General features: G+C 34.8%; 2 protein-coding genes across 42 annotated transcripts in view; one reads left to right on the top strand and one right to left on the bottom strand.

Annotated features, from left to right (window-relative positions):
* Positions 1-26081, top strand: part of LOC138310974 (uncharacterized) — a 229877-nt gene that overhangs the window by 181159 nt on the left and 22637 nt on the right. For 32 of the 41 annotated variants that reach the window (XM_069252370.1, XM_069252360.1, XM_069252369.1 and 29 more), the window contains 15 exons: positions 124-174; positions 856-873; positions 1155-1718; positions 2426-2473; positions 7640-7681; positions 13431-14006; positions 14307-14384; positions 16398-16430; positions 16694-17263; positions 18046-18084; positions 19129-19218; positions 20164-20388; positions 20766-20828; positions 23339-23359; positions 23745-24413. In XM_069252370.1, the coding sequence (XP_069108471.1) occupies positions 124-174; positions 856-873; positions 1155-1718; positions 2426-2473; positions 7640-7681; positions 13431-14006; positions 14307-14384; positions 16398-16430; positions 16694-17263; positions 18046-18084; positions 19129-19218; positions 20164-20388; positions 20766-20828; positions 23339-23359; positions 23745-24413 (3087 nt within the window). The remainder of the gene's footprint in view (positions 1-123; positions 175-855; positions 874-1154; positions 1719-2425; positions 2474-7639; positions 7682-13430; positions 14007-14306; positions 14385-16397; positions 16431-16693; positions 17264-18045; positions 18085-19128; positions 19219-20163; positions 20389-20765; positions 20829-23338; positions 23360-23744; positions 24414-26081) is intronic. The other 9 variants (XM_069252353.1, XM_069252351.1, XM_069252366.1 and 6 more) reach the window with 9 other exon arrangements.
* On the bottom strand, positions 7895-8510 carry LOC138310756 (keratin-associated protein 12-2-like). Its single transcript, XM_069252096.1, has 2 exons — positions 8373-8510; positions 7895-8259 (listed from the first exon to the last, which is right to left on the bottom strand). Exons 1-2 carry the CDS (start codon positions 8508-8510, stop codon positions 7939-7941), a joined length of 459 nt encoding a protein of 152 aa, XP_069108197.1. The 3' UTR covers positions 7895-7938.

Below are 26081 nucleotides of genomic sequence, written 5' to 3'. Positions count from 1 at the left end.
GTTAATTAAATTTTGTAAAACATTTATCGTAACAAGGAATATGAGTGTATTTTCAAATTGAAATGATATTATTACATTGGCTGGTGTAATCACCGTATTGATAAATTGATTTGTACATTTCAGTGCCTGAATTACCACCAGAGGGATTTAGACAGAGACCTTACCCAGTAGCAAGTAAGTTTCTCGACAATTGACTCAAACACAGGAGTAGCAGTAAATTTTTCATTACACTTTTTGCCATCGAAATTTAGAAAATTAGTCAAAAGTGATCTGTAAAGCGTTACCTTTGCATCCCATTAAAATCTGTAGGTATTTTGTAGGTATTAGTTCATAAGATCCGTTTTTATTGATATTTTTTCCCCGGAATATTCATGTCGACTTTATATTTAAAACTCACTTTTTAACACACATGTTCTCCATTTTATTTATATTTGTTCCTATTGTTCTGGAGTGTGACTTCGCAATGTACGACGTCAATGACCATGCTGCTAAATCCTTCGTTTTTGAAATGTAGACATTTCCATTTCAATCGAATTTGAAATAAAATCAATAAATAAAAATGAAATTTTTGAATAGCTGTCAGTTCACTGTTTAATTGATTTCATGACTGTGCGAAGATAAATTTAATAAACACATTTGAAGTAGGAACGTGACATTATATCACGGTCAACTACAAATGATTTGATACTTCGAAAGAAGCATTGCTCTATCGGGTTTTTTTGTCTTTAAAAAGTTCTTTTATTAAATGTAGTATTTTTTTTATTATCTTAATGTCTGCATTGGAAACAAAACTGTTAACACCTTTTATTGCTATTGCCCATTCCGTTTTTAATATTTCTATTTTTTCTTTTACAGCAACTGCACCACCATCAGGTATGTTGAAGACATTATTAGAAAAATTGATTCTGCCTCAGTGGTAGTAAATCTTGTATTTATAATACTCAACTCTTAATATCTATTGATAAAACAATATAAGAGTATATATTGTATTGATAAAATAATTGATTTGTTGTAATTTTATACCTGCAGCGGACCTGATCGTGTTGATTGTAATCATAGACTGTGGACTATCTAACGTTGACCTAACTACATTGTTTGATTTTAGACTTTGAACTAGCTAAAGTTGACCTAAATGTTGTAACTGTTGATTGCAGACTGCGGATTATCCAAAGTTGATCTGATCATTATTTTGGACTCATCAACCAGCGTGGGCCAAGATAATTATAATAAGATGCTGCAGTTCTGTAAGGATTTCCTCGCAAATGCTGACCTTGATTCAGGCAGTGTTCGTGTGGGCATGCTTATATACAGCTCAAACGTAGAAATCCAGTTCAATCTTAACACTTACACCTCCTCGGCGGAAATATTTGATGCCATTGACAACATTCCGTATATCTACGGAAGCACGAACACGGCAGACGCCATACAGACGATGAGGAACATGTTCAACGCTGACGATGGAGACAGAGACGGGGTACCAAACATCGGCATTGTGGTGACTGATGGCGTCTCGAACATCAATTCCCGGCGTACCATACCGGAAGCTGACGGAGCGAGGGGTGACGGGATACATGTTTACACAATTGGTATCGGACTGACGGACACCACAGAAGTGGACGCTATAGCGAACCAGCCTCCGGAGGAAAACAGCTTCAATGTGCAGAGTTTTGATGAGTTACAGGGTCTTGATAAAAAAATATTTTCAGCATTCTGTCCAGGTAAGTTATTTCAATTCATCATTTTATCCAGATTTTTATTTTTTTAATTTTCAGTTCTGTTGACTTGAATGTTTACTAATTTCACCGTTATATAGATATACGCAGCACTGTATAGCTTATTTAATATTGTATCCCTCGAGTACCGCATTCCTTTGTAGGTTTATGTAATGTTGTTACGTGTTAAAGTCACTGTCTTTATATCTTATATGTAATCCTCGACTGTCCTGTTCATTTGTAGGTTATATAATGTCATTTCGTGTTAATTCATTGTTTAACGTCTTAATCAGAACTATATCTCGTCCTTCTTTCTTTTCAGGTTTATGTCATATCGTAAAACTCGTATTATTATTCCTAACACTGTATACCTCGAGTTAGTCGAATAATGCCTATTCTTTTCCAGGTTTTACGTATGACTTTTAAACTCCCTGTTTCTTTATCATTTTGACTTGTCAGTGTTACCTCCCCTCGTTCAGTCCGTCAGTATCAAGCTGTCAGTATTGACGGAGAGAAAAGAAGGGAAGTAACTCCGTTACATCACAATGCATATTTTTCTAATGCGGTAATCCGCGAGTATCGCGTTCCTTTACATGATTTTGTTGATGTTGTTTATTGTTCAAGTCATTGTTTTTGTTCCGTTTTTGTGAATATGTGTGTTTTGTATATTATAACATGTATGTGGTGTTTGTATTTGTGAATTCACGACACAGGTTCCAGAGTCACGGAAAAACCGACCAAGAAACCACCCAAGAAACCAGGTAAGACTGTTTTTATACTACTATATTGTATAGTTGCTAAATTTCGCGGGTTGGGAAATTCACGAATTTCACTTTGATACAAACTCATGAGTAGAAATACTTGCGCAATGTTAATTTCATGCGGTAATAAGCCAAACAGGATTTCATTTTATTCGCGTGTTTTGTTGGTTTTCCCGAAAACAAATTCTTTTATTCCATTTAAGATATTTTTATACATGTTTACTAACTGTGGGACCCTATATTAATAGTTAAGTCATTTCGCGGCTTTCAAAATCTGACAAAATAAATTTGAAACCCGAATGTAACAAAATATAATTCCACGCGAAAAAGCAATTATATATACATCTTTTATTATCTTTGTTTTTGAATCTGAAGTTTTTAGTGGAAGTTTATATTTATTGTTATTGATAATCTTTTTGCATCCTGCTGTTGTATGTCATATGTGAAAAATTAGTAGTCTAAATATATATATAAATATTCTTGTAAGATAATTTTGATGCGTTAGACACTGTTTGGTAAAAAAATAGCATGACATATTTTGAATCACATATGTGTCACTTACGACCAAGTAAAAAATATAATATAAGGTTGGGATATCCCTGTCAACTTGACAGACACATCTATTTTTTGCTTTCTCTCATAATTTAATGGATAAAAATAGAATTCTGGTTGTGTAGACGATAATATAAGGTTTGAATATCCATGTCTACTTGACCAATATTTCTTTTTTTCATTCTCTTATAATTTATATGGGGATATGGAATTCCAGTTGTTAAGGCGCATTTTCACCACGCCGTTATGACAGTTACGTCGATTGGCGTATACATGGTAAAAATTGTCGACATCGCCGTTGACGGCGGCAAGACTGGTTTCCTCTTTTATATTAGAAATGACAATGAAATACAGTACTGTATATAATCGGAACTTGAGGCTATCTTCTTAATTGATTCTTAGTCTATAGATATTTTTTTTTATTTTCATTTACTAAAAAATATAATTAAAGGCGTATATGATTTCAATTTCAATTCCTATTCAATCTCATGAATATTCATAAAATGAAAATCAGTAACACCTGTTCCACTGTAGATACCTGATCTTTTTATTCGGCTCGTCAGTTGGAAGAAAAATTCAATTGGATTCACTTTTGAGCTGTCACTCTTTATTATGATACTATAAATGCCGTCTTCGTCCGAGATTAAACGTTGTGCCAAGCGTGACAATACTACAAAAGAGGATTTTGTAGATAAGAAATTATCTACACATTTGAAGCGATGAAGAAGCCACCGATCGGTATCTCCGATAAACACTTTATATCTTTCTTATACAATTATACCATGTAGTTTTAGTAGGAAATATATGTTTATTCATACACATCAGACAAAAACATAATCTCTAAAATGAATTATCATGTGTCTTTAAAACAAACTATTACCGCCCCTAATGTTGCTATTCATTATATACATTCAAGTAATGTATCGCAATAGTATCTATATTTTTAATGGCATTTCAAAATTAATTGATATAACAGGTAAAACTCCATCAACTGTAGTGGCCAAAATGAGTATCTTACCTATACTAGACATATATACGGCCTCTATCCTATATAACACTGTAGATATCTCACCTATACTAGACAGACATACGACCTCTATCCTATATAACACTGTAGATATCTGACCTATACTAGACAGATACACGACCTCTATCCTATATAACACTGTAGATATCTGACCTATACTAGACAGATACACGACCTCTATCCTATATAACACTGTAGATATCTGACCTATACTAGACAGATACACTACATGAAACCTCTATCCTATATAACACTGTAGATATGACCTAACTAACAATAACAGACCCTCTATCTTATATAACACTGTAGATATCTGACCTATACTGATAGACACATCACCTCTATCCTATATAACACTGTAGATATCTGACCTATACTAGACAGATACACGACCTCTATCCTATATAACACTGTAGATATCTGACCTATACTAGACAGATACACGACCTCTATCCTATATAACACTGTAGATATCTGACCTATACTAGACAGATACACGACCTCTATCCTATATAACACTGTAGATATCTGACCTATACTAGACAGATACACGACCTCTATCCTATATAACACTGTAGATATCTATAACACTGTAGATATCTGACCTATACTAGACAGATACACGACCTCTATCCTATATAACACTGTAGATATCTGACCTATACTAGACAGATACACGACCTCTATCCTATATAACACTGTAGATATCTGACCTATACTAGACAGATACACGACCTCTATCCTATATAACACTGTAGATATCTGACCTATACTAGACAGATACACGACCTCTATCCTATATAACACTGTAGATATCTGACCTATACTAGACAGTAACGACCTTTCTATAAACTTAGATATCTGACCTAACTAGACAGATAACGCTCTATCCTATATAACACTGTAGATATCTGACTTACTAGACAGATCCCTATCTGACACTTACTAAAACACTTAGATGACTATCAGACAGACACCTATCCACGAGAATCTATCCTATACTAACAGATACACTGTATCCTATATAACACTGTAGATATCTGCTATACTAGACAGATACCGACCTTATCCTATAACACTGTAGATATCTGACCTATACTAGACAGATACACGACCTCTATCCTATATAACACTGTAGATATCTGACCTATACTACTCATACTAACAGATACACGCCCTCTATCCTATATAACACTGTAGATATCTGACCTATACTAGACAGATACACGACCTCTATCCTATATAACACTGTAGATATCTGACCTATACTAGACAGATACACGACCTGTATCCTATATAACACTGTAGATATCTGACCTATACTAGACAGATAACACACTCTGTATCCTATAAACACTGTAGATATCTGACCTATACTAGACAGATACACGACCTCTATCCTATATAACACTGTAGATATCTGACCTATACTAGACAGATACACGACCTATCCTATATAACACTGTAGATATCTGACCTATACTAGACAGATACACGACCTCTATCCTATATAACACTGTAGATATCTGACCTATACTAGACAGATACACGACCTCTATCCTATATAACACTGTAGATATCTGACCTATACTAGACAGATACACGACCTCTATCCTATATAACACTGTAGATATCTGACCTATACTAGACAGATACACGACCTCTATCCTATAAAACACTGTAGATATCTGACCTATACTAGACAGATACACGACCTCTATCATATGTAACACTGTAGATATCTGACCTATACTAGACAGATACACGACCTCTATCCTATATAACACTGTAGATATCTGACCTATACTAGACAGATACACGACCTCTATCCTATATAACACTGTAGATATCTGACCTATACTAGACAGATACACGACCTGTATCCTATATAACACTGTAGATATCTGACCTATACTAGACAGATACACGACCTCTATCCTATATAACACTGTAGATATCTGACCTATACTAGACAGATACACGACCTCTATCCTATATAACACTGTAGATATCTGACCTATACTAGACAGATACACGACCTCTATCCTATATAACACTGTAGATATCTGACCTATACTAGACAGATACACGACCTCTATCCTATAAACACTGTAGATACCTATATAACACTGTAGATATCTGACCTATACTGACAGATACACACCCTATCCTATAACACTGTAGATATCTGACCTATACTAGACAGATAACACCTCACTATTAACACTGAGATATCTTACCTATACTAGACAGATACACGACCTCTATCCTATAAACACTGTAGATATCTGACTATACTATACACACCTCTATCCTATATAACACTGTAGATATCTGACCTATACTAGACCTCTATACACTAGATACACGACCTCTATCAGATATACACCATCTATATAACACTATAGATATTTGACCTATACTAGACAGATACACGACCCCTATCCTATATAATACTGTAGATATATAACCTTACACTTCACAGACACACGTCGATCTCTATCCCATTCGTCTTCGCATATTACATTCTTTCGGGTAGGTATCACATTGTGACGTCATTTTTTGTGGGTGAACCTAACGTCGGTTTTTTCTGGAAAATACGACGTTACGCTCGCAAAGAGATGAATATTTATCCGCAAGGGCAGATAACTCTGTAATGTGCAAAAACGGAATATAACATTGTAGATATCTGACCTATACTAGACAGATACACGGCGGTCTCTTTCTTATCAACATTATCAACATGTTTGGAATATATCAAATTTTTATTAATGCATTAGGTACACCAGTCACGTGCCGTCTTTCCGTAAACAAATAACTGCTCTAGAAATCTTGTTGAGAAATAACAATATGAAAGCTACCTTGATACAGTCCGTGGATTAACTAATCTTACCGCTGTGATACTTAACGTATTCCCTCCCTAGTGTTCGACTGGACTATGTTAATGTCTACGTTCAATCGACGTGGGGATAATGCTGACGGATTTCTGTATAACTCAGATGTGATAGGAATATGTGTTGGGTCAGTACATGATTAAACACCGACACCTAATTACGTAACACATGGCCTGTGTTCTGTAGGTAGATCCGGCAAAATGGTGTACAGCTAATCACACGAAATGACAAATTGTGGATGGCGCAAGCCTTTTATCTCTTGATCGGTGACGCGAGAATCTTGGGGGCACTCTGCTGCAGTAATATATTGTGTACGGAATTTTACCTCGTCTTTACAGTTTATACGTTGTGTATTATGTCTGTGCTTTCCCGATAAGTTCCAAGGATGAAGACGTAAAAGCAGAATTTTTACAAAAAAAAACACAAACTTTGTATAAATGGGAATTTACTTTCACATGCGTCGGTCTCTGTAACCATTCAGTGTGTGATTTCAGTTAGAACGGGTGTTGTTTGCGCCTCTCGGATTTATAGCATTCTCCGTATGGATAGCAGATACCCACTGTGCTTACACGGCCGCCTAATTTATTCTGTTATGATATGAAAATATTGCGATAAACTATGTGACGATGCCGGTAACATGTAATGCAAATATTGGATTATGTATGTTTATTAGAGTGAACACTTTTCTTTCAGTTACGACACCATTGCCGCCAACAGTCCCACCCCAGACTCAAGGTAAGATGATATTTTCATATGTTATCTGAAAACAGACACATCTAAACCATGAGACCGATAGATATACCCACACCTGGAGACACACGGAAAGATATCATGAGATAAACAGACAATTTCTAAAAGACAGGCATAGAAACACAAGAGGACGAACAGACATACATACACTAGGAGACATACAAACATTGGGAAACGGACAGACATACAGACCCCAGGAGACGGACAGACACAAAGATACCAGAAGACGGACAGACACACAATTATTGGGAGACGGGCTGACAAAGATAGTGGGAGACATACCGACACACAGATATTGGGAGACATACAGACACGCATACATTTGGAGATATACAGACAAACAGACATTTGGAGACATACAGACACACAGACATTGGGAGACATACAGACACACAGACATTGGCAGACATACAGACACACAGACATTGGCAGACATACAGACACACAGACATTTGGAGACATACAGACACACAGACATTTGGAGACATACAGACACACAGATATTGGGCGACATAAAGACACACAGACATTGGCAGACATACAGACACACAGTCATTGGTAGACTGACAGAGAAACAGACTTCAGGAGACGGAGCGACACTTAGGCACTAGAAGATGAACCGACACATATACATTTAGAGACGAACAGACACAAAATTATTTGGAGACGGACCGACACAGATATTGAGAGACACACAGACACACAGACATTTGGAGACATACAGACACACAGACATTGGGAGACATACAGACACACAGACATTTGGAGACATACAGACACACAGACATTTGGAGACAGACAGACACACAGACATTGGGAGACATACAGACACACAGACATTGGGAGACACACAGAGACACAGATATTGGGAGACATACAGACACACAGACATTGGGAGACATACAGACACACAGACATTGGAAGACGGACAGACACACAGACACTAGGAGACTGACAGACATACAGGCATCAGGAGACGGAAAGACATACAGGTATTTTAGGAGACGAACAGGCGCAGGGACATTAGGATCCTGACAGACATACAGACACCAGCGGACACAGACATATATATGAAGACACACATAAACATACACACATCAGACATTTAGTAGAAATTTGATATATTTATGCAAGTATATCGGCAGGATTTTATTGTAGACAGGTAGACATTAATGATCAAAATGGGAGCTGTTAAACTGTACATGAAAGTGAAATATATGTGAACAACAGACGAATCTATCAAATTTACAAACACACAATAAACGAATCAGAAACATAAATGAAATAGAGATTTGATGCAAATAATGTAATTGGACTATCAGAGAAAATCATTTAGGTATGGAGGAACATGTTATCCACCATTGGTATAATAAGAACAAACAAAATAATGTAGGATGGAAGTTTATGACATAAGCGATCGGACTAATAGGGAAATATTAATGCGTTATCAGAGTGAATACCATTAACTAGCGGACTTGCAGGAACAAATGAATAGACTACGTAATAAAAACATGATTAATAAGATTTAAGATGTATTTGTGTAGATGTAAATAGGATACTATTCCATTCCTTTAGAAAACGAAACGATACGTGCAACCTGTAATAGAGTAACAATATACTTGTATTATTCTCATGCCAGGAAAGATGTTGTTAATGCAGTAATCTTCAATTTCAACTAGTGATAACATAAATGATATGCAAATAATGCTTTATGGCTGAGATCATACTATTTCATATAATTTTTTATCGGTTGAAACATTTTCGCGGTATTACTGTTTTAGTGATGTTAACAATATAGAGGTGAAAATATGTTTACAGTAATTTTATCATTAATGAAATTAAGAAGGTTAAGATTAATTTTTGGTAATAATGTTTTACGAATATTAGTATTTTAACCCTTTGGACAATTTCTGTGATGATGTTTAATCGATATTATGGTATTATAGTATTATATTGTATTATTGTTTTGCGAGTACCAGTATGTTAGCGGTAGTCATAATCTAGCAATAATAATGTTTTAGCGGCAATAATAACATCGCGATAACGATATTTTAGCGGTAATAATAAATTAGCGCTAATGCTATTTAACTGTAATAATAAATTAGTAATCATGATATTTAGTGGTAATAACAAATTTGCGATAATGATATTTTAGCGGTAATAAATTTTAGCGATAATGAAATTTGAGTGGTAATAGATGTTTGTACATTATGTATAATTACAATATGATAGCGACACAACTACAGATCAACCTATAGTTATTTAATCTCCCAGGAAAACATTTAATCTTAATCTCGCAGTAGAACATTTCGCCGTCTTTTGCTTTTTACGAGGACAAATGTTCACATGATTTCAAATTTTAAAGAATAATAAACCATACTGCTTCCCTTACTCTTACTTTTTCCATTTTATTTGAGAGAATTTAAAGATGCTCCACCGCCTACAGAGCATAAATGATATTCATCATTTGAACAATAATTGGTGTTTGATCGTGTATATATATGCCTCATTAACACAAACAATGACATAAAATGATTTATTTCGCCTTAGGTGCATTCGCAATTATTACTTCATTCCATATAAGACATAGTGCCACAGAATTTTTTTCGGGATGCAATTAATTATTTTTCATATTTTTAACTTGAAGTAAAATTAGAAGCTCAAATTTTTCAATGGTGGTAATGGTGTAACGTAAGTAACTTTTGTACCCGAAGAAAAATACTAAATCGTCTGATCCTATTTTTGATAGTGAAAAAATACCATTTGTCAGAGGTGGAGTATCTTTAAGTGCGGGAAAAGTACATTTACCACAAACACAGTAAAAATATTCCCTCATGAATCAAAGAATCTATACAGTAATTTAACAACACTGGGAATGTACATGGTAGTTGATACGACTACATCATCCAGATGTATCTTTAGCTGGTCTGCCTATTCGTATCAAAGAGTAAAACACTTCATTATGTTTACTTTTCGGTTTTGGGACCCCTGTAAAGTTGGAACTAAAAATTGTGTATTTGTAATCATAGTCTTTGCTAAGAGTCTGTCTGACGCAACATTCTGATATTCCCAGGGAGATATCTGACGACAAGGAAAATTTATATACCGACCGATAATTAATAAGTAATTTCAATATGGTGTTCGATCCCTAAGTCTAGGGTGTAAACCAAAAACCAATATCAAACTCAGTTACTGTTTGTGTCCGGGTCTGTGAAAGAGATTACCATTTCTGACATTAACTGATGGCTCCTGAAAGTTGTATTTAGTGGTTATTTTTGTATCTACGTCGTTCATGGACCCCAAATGAAATGCTCGATATAAATTGTTATATCTACCTTGCTATTTGCTAACCACACCCATGGCTTATTTTTGGCAGCAAATTTAACGTTGAGGATTGTTGTATCCACGATAATGTAATATCTGTAGCGCTGCACAATTAGAGAAGGCGGTAACAGAGTCGAGGAAACGGCTCATGTCAGCAACACACTCAGTAGCCATACTATAAACATGCATATTTTCGCGTTCAGATATTTTCGCTTAGTCAGCTGTCAATCTGTTTACGGCGTGATAGTTTTCGAACTGTGGAACAATAGTTTTAGTATTCACATGTCACATTTACTCTTATATTCGCACGGAGATACCATATAAACGGTTATTTCCGTGATTCAAAATTTTTGCGTATTTGAACTCATTTGAGAAAATTAAATGTTCGCGAATGTAAATTTCGTGATCATTTGATAAGAGTATATAATAGTTTAACGATTACTTATTTTTTCGTGGAATAAATTTTGCAATCTCTATAGCGACCCCACGAAATTCATTTGTTATACGCTATATGTATTCGCGTAGATTTACTTTAGGCGAAATAATGGAAAATTTTCACGCCGCAAAGAATTCCGCTTTTACAGTATATCGTTACGAATCTTTCTACTGCTGCATTACGCACGAAAACTAATGTTTCGATCAAGGTGGTAATGCCTAATGCAGGGATCTTCAAAATGATAAGGATACATTTTGACGTATGGTTAGGGCTGGGGGGGGGGAGAAAATGTTGACATATTTTTATATTAAATTAGGAATTAGAGAAAAAAAATTATGACACGTTTTAATATTTTGTTAGACCAAGAAAATAATTTTTGGACATGATTTTATCTTTAATTTTAGGGTTTGATTTCATATTTTGATTGGGCCGAGAAAGAAAGAGACAGTTTTGAACATGTTTGATGTGAGTTAGAACCGAGAAAGGAAACGTTTAGAACGTTGTTTAATATTTAGTAAGGAACGGGAAATATATTTTAGGACACGTTGTGGTGTTAGTTAGGGTTGTAAAAAGAATTATAAGACGGTATGAATCCCACCGATGTCATACAATGATTTGACACTATTTATAATAATACCTACCACGTATAAACACATTCTTACTAAAGAAGCTTGTTAATCTATACACTCTATCGATGAAAAATGTCAATACATAGTTGTATACCTATAAAATGTGGAATTTCGGAAACAGATACACCTACATAGACATTGATGATACTGTATGAGTGAATGAGAGTCACGCTACCTCATTTTAAAATCAATAGTGTCACGTGACCTCTTACATTGATATACCTCTGATAAGGATACACCTTAACCAAATTTGTTTTTATTTTCCTACTTCACAGGAATACCTTCACTCGTAGTTTTCACATTAAACAGATCTGCCGGTTTTAATATCAAAGACTACCGCACATTAAGATAAATATTTACATTCCCTCTGTAATGATACTTTTTAACAGTACCGAGATCTTATAAGACAATAAAACAGTCGGAATAATACTTGAGTAAATGGTTGTGATTAACCTATCTTTGGGACGTCTTTTGTTATTATCTTTTCCGTTGTGACATCATCGAATGTCACGCGAAGAGGCTGTTCCGTGCTGTTTCTTCAATTGAACAAGCTTTGCTATCGATTATTAGTATATTCTATACTTACGGAACTTGAGCTTATTTTAAATGTAAATATACGTATTGAACATGGTTCTGGTTAAAACAATGACCAGAATAGTTTATTTCTTAAAGGTCTCCACCGCCGACAGAGCATAAACGATACTCATCAATTGAACAAAAATTGGCGTTTGATCATGTATAAATATGTCTAATTAACACAAAAAAATAATTAAAAATTTTGATTTTGGTGCATGCGCAATCAATAATTGATTCGAATATAGGACATAATGCCACAAATTTTTTCGGGATCCAATTAATTATTTTTCATATTTTTGTCTTTGAGTAAAATTTGAAGCTCAAACTTTTGTAACTGAATTAGAAAAATGCTTATTCGTCCGCCCTGTTTTTTAAAGAAAAATATCATTTGTCAGCGGTGGAACATCCTTAAAAACTATAAGTCACTTTTTCCCGAGAAACAAATCAAATGTTTCGCAAATGGTTGTAAAAGCGTAACTATGACTACATGATAATCGGTAAGAGCACTCGATAACATACTCGCGAATATACTTAAACAATGACGCGACATATTAGATACCTAAAAATAAAATGGTTTGTACGATATAAATTAGGACCTTACTGTACATTATACACCATCCACACCCCTGCGATAGGTCTATCGTATTATTGCTTTTACCAGGCACCGCTGTTTATCTTCAGAGAATTATATAATTTTGATAGGCCTTGTCATGATTGCGATACGATAAACCTTTGAGATAGCTTAAACTGTATTTGTTTTTCGTTCCAGCTCCATCATCATGTGGTCTGTCGGATGTCGATTTGGTATTTGTGGTGGATTCATCGACAAGTGTCGGGGAGGAAAACTTTGGTAGAACTTTAAATTTCCTGAAATCTTTTGTAAAAGACGCCGATATCGATAGTGGCAGTGTACGGGTAGGTGTATTATTGTACAGCAGTGGGGTTAACGTGCAATTCCACCTCAACAGTTACTCCACAAAAGCTGACGTCAATAACGCCATAGACAACATCGAATACCAATATGGCAGCACCAACACGGCTGGCGGTATTAATGTCATGCGCACTCAGATGTTTACATATGGACACGGCGACCGGCCCGACGTTAAAAACATGGCGGTCATCATCACCGACGGCGTGTCAAACATTAATTCCACCAGAACAATACCGGAGGCCGTCCTGACTCGAGATGAGGGGATCCATATATATGTTGTTGGTATCGGCCTGGTCGATACCAGAGAGTTAGAGGGCATGGCTTCTAAACCTATAGAAGATAATGTATTTAATGTCCAAAGTTTTGAAGATCTCGAAGGCCTTGACCAACAAATATTTTCATCGATCTGCCCAGGTATATCTGTCAATCTTCGTCTGTTTCATCAGATTCATATCTACTCGCTAATCATATCCAAAATAAAAGTTAGTTTACATCTCAACCCGTTTTTTATATTATCTATGACTTTTCCCCGGTATTTGACCGGTTGAGTGTTTATCTAAAAAAAACATTAATGTTCATATGACAGTGTAGTTTATATATGTTAATTATCTAATCCAATCCCCACCGATTAATGTTTATATATTTATTATCAATTTTTGTTTGAGATATATGTTCAGGTTTGTTTTGTACACATTTGTTTTATGTGATGTACAGTGTCACCACGTCCGCGTCCTACTACTACAACTGCGCCCTCTACTTCCGCCCAGACCTTGCCTCCAGTCACTGAAACAGGTAACGCGAGACCACGTGCGGCCCTGGTTGTTGTTTTCTGTGCATACATGTACAGGTGTTATGTGTGTTTCTTGTTAATAACAGGAATGTTGTACTCCGAAACATTCATTATATCTCCCACTGTTAATGATTTTCTTACAGCTTTGTTCGCATAAGTTATTATATCAAACCATATGATTTTTGCTATGTGCTTACTTGTAGTAGTTTTTAATCAAACATTATAAACATGTACTTTACGATATAGAGATTTGTACCACAATTAGTATGTGTTTCGTTCTATACTTAGTCGATCACTGCTATTTGTTTATTTACAACGTAGAAAATGATCGTATGTAACGTCATCTCTGTTGGCGTAACGATTTCCGAGAGAAAATAGTCCCTCAAGAAATCTGGAAATTTACCGAATTAAATTCATATATATTCTATACTCACAACATAAACGGATTTGAGATGTATTTGACTACACTCTGGGTGTTGTGTAATACTTGTATAATCCTTACAAATTGTGTTTTATTTGTTCTGTGTGAACACCCTATCCCCTACCAACCCTATATGTGGCCTTGCACGTCATCTGTCATGATTTGTGTTTAATATGTCTAAAACTTTACTACAAATAACACGTGCTATACATATATGCTGCGTCAGACAAGTTTTAGACATAAATGTTTTAATATATTTAAATTTTTAAATAATATATATATGTGTGTGTATTGTGTCGGACAAACGTTACATATTAATATTAAACATGTTGCAGTTATATTGTTATTATACACTGTACTTTAACAGTAAGTGTACCGTATATAACCGTTTCTCTGATAAATACAAAGAATAATCCCGTAAAATGCATGTGCGATTGATATCTGGTTGATAACTGACATGTGTACATGTTTTATGTGTTTGTGAGTGCGCGTGTGGGTGTTGCTGATATCACAATGTAATTTCTCCGACATATGATACTACCGAACTTTCAATATCCGGGTTTCGTACAGAACCGCGGTTTTTATTTTACCCCTTTCGCGTGTTTTTTAAGTCGCTTGCTTTTGAAATTCGAATCGTTGATTTTTTAATGCAGTGAAGAGTCTAATGGAGTTCTGCTGATTGTTTTATATCAAAAGATATAGATTCAGAGTCTGGACTATAGGAAATGTACATGTGAAATGTATTCATTGTCTTATAACATATTGTATCTATTAATTGGAAATATGTCGTCTGATGCTATTTCATTTCAGAGAAATGTCTCTTTCACATCATCTTAAGAATTATGTGATATAACCAGTTAAATGTTCCATGTATATCTCGTTAAATTTATATAACTTTGTATGTAACCTAACTTTTAATGGAGAGTTTCATCATTTGTTTTATCATTATTAATTGGTGTTTAATTGTGTACATTTTGTTGTTTGTTTGTTTATCATTGAGATCGATGTGCCGTTGTTTTCTAATCACACTACCTACACCATTACCTGTTATTCCTGTGTCTCAGTACCACGTATCGTCTAAGTGTTCTGCTTTACATAACACCCCGTGTATTTGAACTCACACGCTGTAGGTTACTGCACAAACATACTCACATCTTATTGTTTATCAATAATCTTATGATAATTATTTTACCATCTATGATAATTGTAAAATATTGCGCCATATTATGAATTACATGCTGATATACTTATAATATAATTTAATTCTGAAACGGATTTTTCATATAACGATATGTACTTGTATAAATAATTGATATTTAGGATTTTCGTGAAGTCTATATATAGCATATTTTTTAAAAATCATAATAAATAGAGTGACAAATAACAGAATATGACTGATTTAATATTACCGACGTTCTCCTTATCATATAACACTTTACATGATAATTTAAAGTAGATAATTATAAGATATAATTTGTTATTAAGTTAATTATCATATAACTGCTATGAAATATTATACGCAATAATTTTTAATAAATTATTATATAATATGTTGTTCATTGCTATATAACCGTTATTCTCTTTATCGCACCAGAAACGCCCAAACCCACACCTACTCCCACAGTCAGTAAGTTTCAATGTGACGTCATCTGAATGTCGTAATGGATAATTCAACGAAAGTCTACAACGTCATTTATAGAATAAATTAACATCATTTTGAAATTTTAAATAAGAGTGCTGAAGATTTAATGGAAAATACACTTTGAGATATCTTATATTTTTGAGAGGTATTGAGACTTATAGAGATGCTATGGGATCAGATATTCATTCATATATGATCCTTGTATGATTGTTAGAATATTATTTTGATATATAATATCGGTCATTTAGGTAGCTGTGGTTTGGCCAGAGTGGATATCGTCTTCGTCATCGACTCGTCGACAAGTGTAGGAGAGGAGAACTTCAGAAAACAGATAAACTTTGTCAAACAGCTCCTGTCCAATTCTGATATTGACTCTGGGGCCGTTCGGGCGGGTGCTCTCATCTACAGCACAGGGGTTGAGGTTCAATTCCAGCTGAACGACTACACATCTAAGGCGGACATGTTTGAAGCTATCGATAACATCCAGTATATCTACGGCAGTACAAACACAGCCGATGGTCTGAGGACGATGAGACAGGAAATGTTCACTACTGCCAATGGCGACCGACCTGACGTCATGAATATCGCTATCGTCATCACTGACGGTGTCTCCAACATTAACTCCCGCCGAACCATACCGGAAGCAGAGTCTGCGCATGACGATGGAATCTTCGTATACACGATCGGAATCGGTTTGTTGGATACGACCGAACTGGACGCTATAGCGACGCCTCCAGCTTCCAGCAACAGTTTCGTCGTAGACAGCTTTGACGAACTAGAAGGATTCGAGCAGAAAGTTTATAAGTCACTATGTCCAGGTCAGTAGCATTTTATTGAAGTAATATTTAAACTTCGTTGTTTTATGTCTTTGTTTAATATATATTGCAGACGATGTACACCACTTAACATGTAATATCTATCAAAATACCACTTCATGTATTAATTTCACGTTGTATGTGTAGCATGTTCAATATTAATGACATTGTCTGGTCATCATAACTCGAGATAACTTGCATGAATTTATTGTATAAATCGAAAGGCGACCTTGTTTTCCTGCAACTAGCATTGGCAGTGTTCTATTTTATCAACCAAATATATTTGGCGGTATTCGGCGATAACTTAAAAAAAGTTTATTTCGGCCTATCCTCTTATTCGACTGACTGACTATCATCCGAGGATGAAAGACAGAAATACTTGCAACATTTTTGACATCTCTGAACAACAATATTGATGAAAGTTGCAGGATAAAAAGTGTACATGTTCAGTGTCTTCAAATGTAAGCCTTTTTTGGCTCGGGTCAGAAATACAAAAGTGACACGCCTAAGTCTTACCACTTTTGTCGTCCGAAACCTGCACAAAAAGATATCTTATATTTTAAGACACTGATCTTATCACTGGTTATCGGTCTTATTTATTTTTTATCAATAATCAATAATCATTTTATCTCTAAATTATTATATATTTCTAAATCATTAAATCTCTAAATCATTATCTCTAAATCATTATATCCATTCGTCAAATATTTTAAGATCACCAACGAAATGTACTAACTGTCAGGGTTTACTTCAGCTGATTTATGAATAATTTGTCGTTTCTGTAGAAGAAAGAACATTACCCACGAGAAGGCCAACGACAACAGGTACACCATTCTTATTCCTTTGGGTCTATCTTTATCCATCTGACAAGTTACCGTACTATATAATATGAAGTACACCCCAAATTAGTTCTTGTTACCTTGTTACGAGCATTTTTATTGGCTCAAAAGATAAGATTCCATAACATGACGTAAACATTTATAACATCACCACTTATTGGTTCCTAAAACACATAATGATTTTTTACAAAAAAAACTTGAAAATATTTGAAAATTTACAGAATATAAGAAATAACTTTAAAAAATTGTTTTACGGTCTAAAATTTTAATAGAAAGATTCCTATACTTTATATCTCAATAGCATTAAGAATTTTTAAGCTTTCTTAGCTACTCTCAATTAATATCCAGCTTATGTACGCGATAAAAGAATAGATATCTAAGATCTCAACTAACAACTAAACATTCCATTGTGCGTGCGTCTTATCATCCAAATATTGACTAATATTTCAAGTTTGCCTGTACTAAGTATTTTTTGGCTTGAAAATCAACTTGTATTATTTCACTGAAGTAACTCCACAAAGGGAAAAATGTTTCTGATTGGTTAATATAATGGTGTAATGATTTCATGGAAAAGAATAGTCAATCTTTCAATTTGGAATTTTGATGTAATAATATGTAGAAGGATTAAATTTGATAGATTGTTTTATGTTTTGGTGCTATAGCACAAAACTGTGTGTGCTTTCATCATAAACCGCATCGCCGTTTATTTAGGATACACTAAAATTTGTGTGTTATATCTCTCTGCTACTAATCAGATATCAATCAGGAGTTTAATAGATCCACGACAAAGACTGTTTCCTGTCGTTTTTGTTCTTTGTAAATATCCTTTATGTTAAACTAATGCAAAGTCTTTGAGTTCACTTGTAAAATATTTGTTAAAATGTAAAGTCCACTGGTCTAACTCATGTTAAATTTTGTATTCACTCGAAGAATTAATTTGTGTTCGTTTGTATTTCTTGTTTAACATTTTGTCATTGTCATCTATGTTCGTCCATCACTACACTTGGTATATATGCTGAACGCGTTCAGCGAAACCAGTCACGCCCGCTCCAACTAAACCAACCACGCCTATTCCAACCACTCGGGCTCCATGGACTCCACCACCGACTACAACACGAGGTATATCCAGCACACCATTTATTTATGGTTTTATTTAAGTCATCCTGCCTCAGTTCACTTATGAAGCATATCTTTGTTTATCACTGGTGTGAATGCCCAACCCTTCTTTTTGCTTGGTTAAAGCACGCCAAGTTTTGTATAATATTCACATGTAAGCAGTTTTTCGGGTGAAAACACATGGATATCTTCATTTTGCTGCTTATCTACCATGATTCTTCTTTGCATTTTGATCATAAAAGGTTGTTAACAAAAGAGATTAATTTGGTTCGTTTCACTTCTGCTATTATAGAAAATGCCTTTTAATTTTAAAGGTCTGTTTTGACCATTTTAGGAAATATTTTGGATTGAAAGAAAATCAAAACAAAATAGAAAAAAAACAAATTAATAACGTGTTTTTCGGTAGAGACCACGCAATATGCAAACAGCAGCAACTGATTAGGAAAATACTGAATTTGGTTGTTTTCTGACAGTAAGACGTACTGCTTAACCAAAAATTATGTAAAAAAAAAACATCTAACCATTGTTTGATAATAGATCGAATTTGTAAATGTAATCAATACAAATGTTGGGTTTTCGCTTCTTATTTTACCAAAATTGGCACATGTTGGACCGTTGTAATAAGAATTGAAATGAGAGAGACAAAAACAAGTTTAAATGTAGTGTGTTTTGTTACATGTTCATTCCGTTTTGATAAACGTATCTCTACTAGAAAATTTATGTTTCGTTCTACGATTGCCTTAAATCGCAACGCTTCACGTCAGTCAACTGTTGTTTTGCTGTATTTTTTCTGTTTCGTTAACGTATTATCTTTGTTCACTGTTTTGTTTCTGTTGTATCTATTTTGTATGTGTTTTGTTTAATATTTGTTTTGTCTTTGCTACTTACCTCACTGCACTGTGCCGTCTGTGTCATGCACATCTTGTGACGTCAAATGTGTCATAAAAGGTAGAACAGCTCGTCCAACATATCCTCCTACAACGCGACGGCCTCCCCCTACAAGATACCCCACACGTCGGCCTCCGACGCAACGGCCTCCCCCTACAAGATACCCCACACGTCGGCCTCCGACGCGACGACCTCCCCCTACAAGATACCCCACACGTCGGCCTCCGACGCAACGGCCTCCCCCAACAAGATACCCCACACGTCGTCCTACGGATAGCGGGAGAGGTATTAACAGCCTTCATTCCATGATTGGGAGTTTATCAACTTATTTCATCTGAATATGATAGACTATTTATAGTTTAAGGATAGAATAATATGCAGAATGCAGTAGATCTGTGGATTAACTTCTGGAATTGTCTGCAATGCCTTTTTGTCGGCACATCCGTCTCCGTTTAATTGCAATACGTTGAAAAGGGAATATTGTATTGCATGATTTGTTATTCGCTAAAACGGGTGATCATCTGTTTACTTATATTGTGCATGTACTTATACTTATTTTCACTGTCTGTCTGTTTGCACTTAATTATCTCGACTTCACTACTTACGTCACCATGTTGTATATTTGTCCTGCCCGTGCTGTGACGTCATATGTGTCTTTGAAGGAACTCCGCTACCTACGGGACGTCCAAGGCCTACCACAATGCGTCCGACCAGGAGACCCACAGGTACTGTGGTATCACACCACGTGACAGTCACAATAGTTTTAATTGGACGATCATATAAACCAATCAAATATCTTATTACAAATATGTTTTAGTCAATGTGATTATATATGTTAGAATTACCTAAATTGTACAACGATTACAGGAATGCTATCATTATACGTGAAACATATAAAGGCTATTCTCTACGACTTTTGCAAAATGAATTCCTATTATTTTGCCGTCCGATTTGGTTTTTTATTATTATTATCATTATTTTGTTTGTTTGTTTGTTTTATCTCAACACAAGCTATATATTAAATCAACACCTGTCGATCCACAATACATAAGTGCTAATATCACCCAACAAAATTTATTTATTTACTAAATCTCTGTATGAGTGCTAGCAACACCTCAAATCTACATGGTGGTAACGAATGTCTTACGAAAAACAAAACACCGTTAATGATCAGTTAGGTTCTCGTGCGAGGCAAATCTTAACAACGCATCTCTCACCCACGAGAGCCCACCTGTCGGCTAAATAAAGCAACACACAGTGATAGTTGTTTAGATACGTTAGAGTGCTGGGTAATCTGTATGTTATTACGGTGCTTTCACCATTTCGTCTTTTCGCCCAGGAAAGACAGAAATAAAAAATGAAATAAAAAAAGTTCATTTTTTTTTCGTATTTTAGTCCTGAAAATACGCAAATTAATAATCATAAATAATATTTAGTTTCCGATTTTTCTCCAAAACGTAAGACATTGTAGGATTTAACAACATATCTTTCAACACTTCGACGATCACTGCTGTTTAGAAAATCGGACACAGGATATCAAAAATTCATATTAAATTGTTCAAATCACAAAGCACCATGATATACATAGTGACCTGTTGGTCATTTTACACTTAAACAATTACTTGACCAGGTGTTGTCAAAATGATCCGGGGAAACATTTCCTGTTGATTTAATTATCTATATATTTATAGAGGACTACACACAGCTGGAAGGCTACTAAACATATCCCTTTAACATAAATCAAAATAACACGTTATATAAATTACATAATGTATTACAAATATCATTCATAATCTTTCTTGTTTTATCTTTGAACGCAAATGCAGTGCAGTAAAGCGTTCTTAAATTTAAAATCGTGTCGTAGGTTTTTTGTCTTCACTCAAACATACATGATAACGCAAGAGGTAAAAATAAGTTCAATGTTTTTCATTTGTTTGAACCCAATGCTTCTAAGGAAATATTAAAATAGGTATTAAAAAGCCTATAAACAAGTTCATGAAATATAAAACATTGCCATAAACATAATTTTATCGTAGATATATGATGGATTTTGCCTTCTTGCAAGAAAATAATAGCACGTGTATCGTTGATCGTGTCTCGCTATCAAAATTCTTAGTGTACAGCGCTGGCCTCTTTATGACGTTATAAATACAAATAGTCTTTACGGAGATAATTAGTTATTATATCTTTCAGCATTATGGAAATGTTTGCGTTTGCACTTTCATTATAAAAATCAACTCGATAAATATAGAAGATAATCAGTGCGTTCTACATATGAAAAGGTAGCTAAGGAAATATTTGGCATCCATCACATACGAGCGAAATGTATAGCATGTTATATCGTAAACTCGCCGGATTGATAACATACTCTATAGCATTATATCATATACAGGAAAAATAAATATGTTACAGTATTTAAAGCTAGATTAAGTAAATAATGAGGTATGAAATACTAAATATCGTATAATTGAAAAAATGCTAAATTAATTTTTCGAATTCAATTTTTTTTCTTTACGCAATATTGCCCTAGGTTAGCAATGAAATTTTATTTTACTATATCAATCAATGCACAATGTTAATTCAAATGTATTTTGAACAAAATCAAATTATTTGACATTAATAAATTGCCTTACCTATCATTACATTATGTTATGTGTATTATACTGGGTTATAATTATCCATTCATTTAAAATGGGGAGAGAGAAAAATCACATCTGTAATGTATTTTCTAATAACACATAATGATTTAACTTTTGCGTATAATTTGAATCAGACTCTTATCAAAAACGAACCTCGATGACATATACACAATATTTGTTGAGCATTGTTTCATTTCCTTTATATATTTTTCATTCTTTTGTTCTTGTTTATGTACCAACCAAGAGAACAATAACATGAAATATAGCAACACCGTATCACAATCCATTACAGATACATATAGCATCTTAACTTGCTTCAATATAACTTGTTGTGTTCTAAGCTATTGATATATTATCATATTATAATGCATAACTTGTTTCGGTGAAAACTGTCTTCCATTGTCTTTCTGAGATATATACATTTGTATCTAATATTTAACACAATGCATCAGTTACACTATATGTTTTTTATCTAAAGCTTAGATTTTTATTTTTGTCGTACTGTTCTCGGTTGATGTATACTTAAAATATTTGATGTAGTATGACTAGTAAAGTTACTTATACCATCTTTTTGACTCCATCTTAATTTCTTTCAGAATCGACCTTACCACCAAGAAGTAAGTAACATTTTGTTTTTCCAACGATTCGAATTGGGCTTAAATGAAAATGTAGGGAAATTTCTGGATCAACAAACAACAATATGTTTAAATTATATAATACTTTGATGTCAACTGATGGTTTAGATTTCAAGTCCAGAACCTCATTCATCGTCGACATAAATTCGTTGGTAGTATCCTTCACGTATTGTCGATTCAAACTGTACTAGGCAACACACAATACCTTTCCTTTCTTGTCATTTAATCTGAAATAATCTCGAATATTTAATTTCGGGGAAAATTACGTTGATATCATTATAGCGCAATTATACCCCACGCATAAAAACATTAATACAGTAACTACAGATAGAAGATGTTTGCATCAAATATTGTGTCTTTTTTATAGGGACTCCACGACCAACCACGCCTCGACCAACTCCCAGACCAACCACACCAAGACCAACCACACGAAAACCAACCACACCAAGGCCAACAACAACCACCACGCCCAGACCAACTCGACCAGCGAAGGCTTTCGATCTGGTGGTAGTCATGGATTCGTCTGTCCGACCCGAGGTATTCAGCAAGATGACGGATTACGTAAAGATGGTATCTGGGGAGTTAAGCATAGATAACGAGAAGTTCCGAATGGGTCTGTTACGGTTCAGTACCTACCCTGATATTCAGTTCCAGCTTGGTAACTATAAAAGCCAGAGGAGTGTCCAGAGAGCCATTGACCGTGTCCAGTACCGCCCTGGAGAGACCAACACAGCAAAGGCATTCGATATCGTCCGCACGCAGATGTTCAAACGTAGAAATGGAGATCGTAGTTTTGCCAGGAACTTTATTCTGTATTTGACCGGAAATGACGAAAGTGAGAATAAGTTTGATTCCTTTGCCGCGGCGGAAAGAGCCGAAGACGCCGGTATACAGATATTTACGGTTGGGTTCGGACTTAAGGACACATCGGAGCTCAACGAAATCTCCTCGCATCCGTTATCTGATTTCCAACAACTGCTTTTGTCGGAAGAAGGACCAAGAAACTTTAATGATGTGTTAGCCGTGCTGGAAGCAAGTAAGTCAAATAGTTTACATTTAGCAATGAACATCAGGTAAAATAGTAAAAAAAAATGACCACAGAATGAAATGATATAAGACTATTTCCTTTGTGGAAATGAAGCTAGGAAAATTCTTCCAGAAGATTTTGATATTATTGATATGTTTGTTTTTCAAAATTTAGAATACCTCTATTCTTCATATTCACATAGGAAGTAGTATTTTCTGTCATAACTGAATGCTAACAATGCCGTGAGTGAAAGTTAATTTCCCAAATATAAAAATTGACAACCAACCTTTGCGCAACTTATAACGCTTGTTATTATAACTAATAACTGTATTTTACAGTTATATATTTTTTTACAAACGGAGTGTGATTTCGAGTTAACGGGCGTTCCCGGCAGTGTTTTAGTGACAGACAGCACGGATAACTGATAGAGTATTACATTTAGCCGTGATTGTCTGTCAAAGATTTAAATCATTTGGCACCTTACGTTCCGCGCTCTATAACAAACAGAAATTTTTGTATGACTTTTTTGACAGGCGAATACAACAATGATAAATTTCTTTTTCACATTCTGCGTTTTATCGTAATCGTTTACTGTTCTGAATATGTTACCAGACTGTACAGAATCGCAAAAACCGTCATTACTTTCGTTTTAACGTTACATAGCATCTCCGTCTGCCGTCAGAAATGAGATTATATTGTGTTATTTTGGGCTATAGTGAGAGCGTCTATCATTATTTACTGGTAAACAGTTTTCGAAAAGTTGAAATTAGTCTTAAAGCTTTATATCAAAACAGCTGCATAATTATCCCAATGGAATTATGTTTAAAAAATGACTTATCGCTGCGTATGATCGGTTTTACATATGATATATCAAAATATAATTACACGTTTACTGAGTTTTTAGCGGAGAAAGGGAAGTAAATAAAAACCTTATTTGTTTGCGAAAGCAGTTTCTTTAGATAGTAATTATCACCTACATTATATCAAACACTTACATTCAATACCATCGGTACGTGTAAAACACCGTGATTCCCTGCGTGTTGTATACAAATTAAATGATAGCTTTCATCAGAAGATGCTTTAAGATATGGAAACAAATATCAGCACAACATAATATGCATGTATTGCATTTAATTGCATAGAAACGCAATGCTTTGTAGGCGGACCTACATATATATAATGAATAAGCATCAACTTGGTTGGTGCGGGGCGCGACGCTTTGTTCCTAACGATCACGTGATGCTATAAATAATATGATCACGTGATGTGATCAGACGATATGTAAGTGTAAATGATGAGGTAAAATAGTTGACTTTTTATCTCAGCTCAGTCGAGGTTAAGATGATGTTACTTCACATGAAACACAGGACAATATCCTATAAAGAGGCTATTTATAGTAACACAATAGGTACGGGACAGCCATATTAGAGTGCACACCTGGGTATCAGTCACGAGGGAAGGTTCCGTACGACTGATGGGCGATTGTAATTATATGTACGTTTATGTTCGACATTTACTAAGGTGTCGATATTGAATGTTGTGATTATAAAGTAATAAACCGATAATATTGCACGTGCTATCTTCCCACTGTGCACTCGCTGCCAAATGTTGTCTTTAAAAAGACCATACGATTAATACGATGTCTAGCCATTTTAAATATACACAAGCACAACCTGC

The sequence above is a fragment of the Argopecten irradians genome, chromosome 16 (genome assembly GCF_041381155.1).
Source record: "Argopecten irradians isolate NY chromosome 16, Ai_NY, whole genome shotgun sequence".
NCBI classification, from domain to species: domain Eukaryota; kingdom Metazoa; phylum Mollusca; class Bivalvia; order Pectinida; family Pectinidae; genus Argopecten; species Argopecten irradians.
The sequence above is the reverse complement of the archived record's forward strand: the minus strand, read 5'-3'. Positions and strand labels throughout refer to the sequence as shown.